Source organism: Chiroxiphia lanceolata, chromosome 1, assembly GCF_009829145.1.
Source record: "Chiroxiphia lanceolata isolate bChiLan1 chromosome 1, bChiLan1.pri, whole genome shotgun sequence".
NCBI classification, from domain to species: Eukaryota; Metazoa; Chordata; class Aves; order Passeriformes; family Pipridae; genus Chiroxiphia; species Chiroxiphia lanceolata.
The window spans coordinates 145,693,508-145,699,748 of NC_045637.1; the positions used below are offsets into that span (position 1 = coordinate 145,693,508).

Below are 6,241 nucleotides of genomic sequence, written 5' to 3' on the forward strand. Positions count from 1 at the left end.
TTGACACTGTTGAGGAAAGTCGTGACTTGTTGACTGACATGTCATCCTGCTGGGCAACTTTTGTCATTGAGGATCAGATCTGAAAAGTCATTTAAAATTATTCTTTTCTCTTAAAAAATTTTAGCACAAAATCAACAGTCTCTGACTCTGGGCCTCCTGTGTCTCAATATGTAACAAACAGAAGAGTGGCACAGTCCATTTTTATTGTGATTTACACCTACACCAGGCATTTTTGAAAGTGTTTTTAATTCCACAAAATATCTTGAAAAATAATGGGTGGGTTTTAATTAAGTCACATTGTTGACTCAATTAAACATCAAAGCCTCAAAAGATAAATAAAACAGAGCTTCCTGGAATTTGCTAAGAATTGGTTTTCTCCCTCTGTGTAATGACAAATAGGTAAAGCTACACAAGGTATCTGGAGAAGGAAACAATTAGGAGCTTCTTTCTATGGAGATGTTTCAACAACTTCCTTGTTTTTCCTAAAGCATTTGATGACATGGAAGCAGCAGGAGGGGCCATTCCCAGCTCAGTTCATTGTTTTGCATCTTTGGGTGTGACTCCATAATTTCTTAAGGAAGGGCAACCTTCTTGGGTCCCTAGTTTTTTAGTTTGATTTTTCTGTATTCGTCAGGGCTAGAAAGTTAATGTATTCATAAGTGATGCATGCTGGCCTATGTATCTTCATCTTAACTGGTGAGAACATAAAAAGCAATATTTCCTTTTACTTACAGTGGTCACCAGTGACTTAAAAACATGACATATGAAATGAGTTTTAAATTAAATTGAAACCCTCTTGAAAGTGTCAGTGGCACTGGGACTTAATAGAAACTTCATGAAGGTTTTGGGAATCAGTCTCCTGAATTCAAACAAACTAACTTCTTCTAAGCTATGTTTTAGGGACCTGCTCCTTAATCTTACTATTAATTGCTTTCCAAAGTAACAAGCTAGGAGTAGTACATGGTTCCAAATGCCATCTTATATTTTAATAAAACCTCCCCAGGCTTTTTCATTAAAATATGTACAGTACTAATTTAGATGTTTATACAGTAATCCATAAAAACTCTAGGACCTCTCTGGAGATGGTAACCTGTGCAGACTGATACTTTGCTTTGTTAACATGCAGCATCAATCAAAACTTACTAGAATGTCTGTGAAAACATAATTACAAATGAAAATTTATTTCACAGCAGTAATGAGTCAAAAGAGCCCTGTTCAGACTTGCTTTGGCTGCTCATTAGTTTTCCAGATCAATAACCACATAAGAATTCAATCAAACACTACTTTGGCAGGATCTGAAAATTAATTTTTTTTTTTAAGAGTAAGTACTTTTCTTCTAAAATCCATTCTGTCAAACACCAACATAGAGCACATTTTCATAGCTAACTTTTGGGCAAAGTAAGATATGTTTCCACAGTACAGGGATATTCAGAATTCTCTTAGTAGACTAAAACAATGCACTTCTGTCTCAATCAAGCATTGACCTTAGGGCAAGTAGCTCTTTTTGAAGGTGGCTTATATACATAATATATTCTAAATTTCAGATCCTTATGCTCAAGACAGGTCTGGGAAGTTATCCCCTGATTTTATAAGGTAAAGAGGAGTAAAGTACAGGGCTTGATGTATGACTTACATATGTGGAATATTATTATTTATTCTGTGAAATAAGTTAGAGAAAGAAATAACCATTGTCTGTGTCTTAAACACCTGCAAGGAAGAATAAGATTGCTCTTTGTGGCTGAGCTGTGCTGACCTCCTGTGAGATGTCAGAGGCTTTGGAGACCTTGGAGATGTGGGAAGATGGAGGGAAGCATATACCAGACTTTGATACCCTCCCAGCCTCCATGTTTGGAAGGATAAATTCATTATCCTTAGCCAGAAAAGGTAGCAGGTAGCAGAACCCAAAATTTACCTGCTGCAGCTCAAGGGCTTAACCAAAATTTTGGAATCTTACAAAGTTCTTTTAGCAAAGAGGAGATACTCGTGATAATGGTGTTCCCTTGACCACCTAAACTGTTAATCAGGAATGTAAAAACTCCTGTCCCCTTAAACGCAATAGAAATAAAACAGCCAAAATAAAACAGATGGAGACACAGCTTATTTCTGTGGAAACCAATTGGTCCAGAAGAATTGCAGCTTTTTTGTGCTGAGCTCTGACCTGCCTGGACAGCAGTCAGCCCAGTCCAGAAGGCACGTAGCCGTGTTTGCTGAGGACAGTGCAAGGAGGATGCTCCTGCCCTGGCCACCAGGGACCCAGGTGCTGCCTGCACTACTATGCCATGTACCTTCCCAGGTGCTCCACACCCCTTCACCAGGCAGGGTTTATCCCACAGAACTTTCAGCTCAGACTGTTCTCCTGCTGTTCTTTTTGGTCCCTTCTCTTTTAACCTCTTTGGCTTTTCTGGGCTGCTGTTCAAAAAACCCCAGAGAAGACACCTCCACACACAAACATCACTCTGTGAATAAAGCAGAGCAGGGCAGTTCTCTGGCTTCAGAGGGAACTACACATTGTCTTTCTACCTCCTTACATAGCCAGCAAGTTTCTGTAAAGTTTAGCACAAAACTTAATATTGCAGCAATATGAAAGCGAGAGCTCATGGGGCTGTTCTCTCTTGCTGCTTACACTTTGTACTGAGCCCACAGAAGGAGCCTGAGGAATCCAAAAAGAAGGTAACCAAGGTGCAAGGAAAAGGATAAAAATGAAATGGATAAAAAAAAGTCCACCACTAATATTATTTTTTTCTTTCATTCCAGTGCGGTGTTTACCTGGACAAATTTATTGGTCGTTGTAGTTGAGCTGGATGGATCAGAGCAAGAAGCTTTGGACCTGGTTCCTTTGGTCACCAACGTGGTGCTGGAGGAACACTATCTGATTGTAGGGGTGGTGGTGGTTGTGGACATTGGTGTAATTCCTATCAACTCCCGTGGAGAGAAACAACGTATGCACCTACGAGATGGATTTTTGGCAGACCAGCTAGATCCCATCTATGTGGCCTATAACATGTAGTCTTGTACCTTAAAGCTTCCATGGACTTTACTATAGATGTATAAAATTTTTTTGTGTCCACTAAAAAAGTGTGCAGATAAGATGCTGACACTCATCAGAATGGAACTGTTTCTATAACGACTTTTCAAAGCAGTCACGATTGGCAGGAAATAAAATGTGAAATGTTTTCTTTTACCACTAAATTTTAGAAAAGAAGGACTATGGGGTAAGGCCCTTCAGTGTGTTGGAAAAGCCCATTTTAAACTTTTTTTTTTTTTTGCTTATTGGACAATACTGCTTTTTGAGTAAATGTGGCTTTGTATTTTACATTAAGTAAGCTGAAGTAGATTTTTTTTTTATTCTGCCCTCCAAATGGATTCTTTTAAAACAATTTGCATACTAATACAAATAATTGTTTCCTTCATTTGTTTTACTATGTCATAAAAAGCTGATGAATACAGATCTGTTACTAACTGAAGCCATTTTAGATCCCACATCTTAGGAAACTATGTAGTGGTACGAGGAGAATACCCAAAGTAGCACCTTTCAATTAGAAATCTTGCAGCTTTCTGTCAGAGATGCTGAAAGCCCAAAGGCCAAAGAGCCTTTGCTGTTAGCATTAGAATGGAAGAAATTTATAAATAAGGTGTATTTCGGCAATGAGCTTGCAAATATCTTTGTACTAAACTAAAAAGATAAAATAAGTTAACTACTTCTTCTGTAATTATGTACAAAACGTTTAATTTATTTTGATCTCTTTAGAAGTATAAAAGAGAAAAAACATTCAAGAATATTAAACTCTTGAAATGTTTGCTAATATAAAAACAAAGTGTTGTATTATCTTGAGTGGATAGTATCACATCAAATATATATATATGAAATATAAATTCACTAATGACAAAAGATTTTAAAGTTTAAAATGCAGTACTTGTCACTTGCATGGTGTCTCCCACTGTAGATAATCAAATGTTACTCACAAATTTTTTGGAAAAAAAAAAGCAATCCTGGATTGCTAAGTATCCCTGTCAAAAAGAATCCTCTAGATACCAGCAAGTGGAATTATTGCTGCCTTTAAGGCAGTGAATGAATTTAAGACTAAAAATGCACTACAATAATTTTCTTTTCTTTGCCATGGAGGCAACAATAAATATTTGTGCTGGCATGTGCATACACTTGTTAGACTTAGAAAAGGCAGGTTGAGGAATAGCACTGTTGTCTAGCTGCAGAACTTTGTTGCACAATTTTTTTCATTGTTTTAGTTGGTGTTTTTATTGCTATAAGGAAAAATTTCGGGGTTATTTGCACAGTTATCAATTTGCCTCTCAGCTAGGACACATAGCTCGGTGGCCAACGCATCCAGTTTACATTTACAGGAAACGATTGTTTCGATGGTCTTTAATTTATTCCTTAACAGAGAGGAGCATACAGTCACTACAACCGACCTGGCACGAATCGTGCATCTGCTAACTAGTCCCTAAACACATTAAAACATCAGAGGAACCGATCTGCCTGTTTAAAGAACGGAGGAGTCCCGTGGTCTCCAGCCTGAGGCCGTCAGGGGAGAAGAGTAGGAAAACATGCATCACAGCTGCCTTCATTTTACTACCTTTGGATAAAAGAGAGGTTTGATTCCCCAGTTCTGTTGTCTTCCCTGCGCCCCGTGCCCCGTTTTTTAAAACCTTCCCCTTCCTTCATGTGGTTGTAACTGAATTGACCTGTTTGTGATCAAGAGTGGGATTTACCAGCTGCAGTCCAAGAATGCTTTTCTTATTGTCCCAAATGACGTTCATGTGCTGGCTCTCATTACCGGATATGCATGACTAAGATTGTTGCAGGGCAAATGTAATCATGTTTATATCACGTTTAAGGGAGTCTCAATGCTGGGTGTTAAAAATCTTTTTAAGAGGTAGGGACGTTTTAGTCTGCATGTACAGTACAGAGCATCTCGCCACGTCAGACGCGTTTTCTTTCAGACCATCTTTTCCGCCCTCACTGTCCTGTGAATAGCCCTATTCATGCTCTGCAGACCAATCCCATACTTTGTCAAATTCATTTTCTGCTCCCTAAAAAGAATAAAATCTGTTCCTAATGGCAAGTTGTTGTAAGGTTTCAGACGAGATGTTGATTGATTACAAACATAATTGCAGTGTGTGAACTAACTTGTGAAGTCCTGCTATCACTGATCTCAATACTGCAAAACAAATCTTGCTGTCGTTCAAAGCATCACTTTAACCTTCACGAAGTCAACTTTGCATTTGTAGAGAATAAAAGAACTGCAATGCAGTTGTGAAACGCAGTTAATAACAGCTCTCTTCTGCAACCTGTCATCTGTGGTTGTTAAATCCTGAGTTAAGAGAAATGATAAACTGAGTTTCTGGTTTTGTTGTGCAAGCAAAAGGAAGGAAACATTTAAGCACCATCAGACTGAGCAATAAAGAAGGATTGTTCTGTATTAGAAACTGTACTGTAGATAAACCATTCATGAGAATGTATAAAATGTTTGTCTTGTGACCTTGTGCTTTTGGAGTCAGACAAAACCATGTAATCAACTCGATGCACATGCACAAAAAGAGAGGGTACACAATGAACATTTAAACACAAAACTAATCAAACAGGAGCAGATTCCTCATGGTGCTTGTTTATTATATATATTTAATCCTGCTTGACACTTTACCCAAGGGAAGACTGTCCCTTTTATCAGTTGAATGTTAGCAGCGTTATTTCATAGAGTGTGGTGACTGGTTAGAGCAATTCATGTAACTCAGCCAATCACAGATTCAAACAAAAATTTTTATGTGCAAAGGACAGCAACCTTCTTGTATGTTAAACCACCAGTACGCTTTGTACATCTGTGATAACGCCTGTTTTATATTCAAATGAACAAATAAAAGCTTTTATTTTTGTTGCTCTGAAAATATCAGTTTCTTAATTAGTCATCTAAAATGGAGCTTCCGAGAGCTGCGGATGCTCAGTGGAGGAACATGGAGAGCTATACTGTAATTTTATTTTGTTTACCTCTCTTGTTGCATAATTTATTAGTACAAATCATTATACTTTTAACAATGTTTAAATACTGGTGTGGGCATTTATTGCTGAAAGACTTTCATATGGCAACAAATGTTTTTTGTGAAATGTTTTTTTAATTCTTTTTAATATATTCAAATATACTGTTCACATTTTTGCTGAAAGTGTAAAGATTATTGTAAGCTTGGTAACATTTTGTGAGAAGCAATAACAAGCATTAGTACTGTAAAA

General features: G+C 37.5%; 1 protein-coding gene across 5 annotated transcripts in view; it reads left to right on the forward strand.

Annotated features, from left to right (window-relative positions):
• DIP2C (disco interacting protein 2 homolog C) overlaps positions 1-6,241 on the forward strand; it is a 309,433-nt gene extending 303,192 nt beyond the window's left edge. For all 5 annotated transcript variants that reach the window (XM_032685205.1, XM_032685183.1, XM_032685196.1 and 2 more), the window contains one exon: positions 2,755-6,241. In XM_032685205.1, the coding sequence (XP_032541096.1) occupies positions 2,755-3,007 (253 nt within the window). In that variant the 3' untranslated portion in view covers positions 3,008-6,241. The remainder of the gene's footprint in view (positions 1-2,754) is intronic.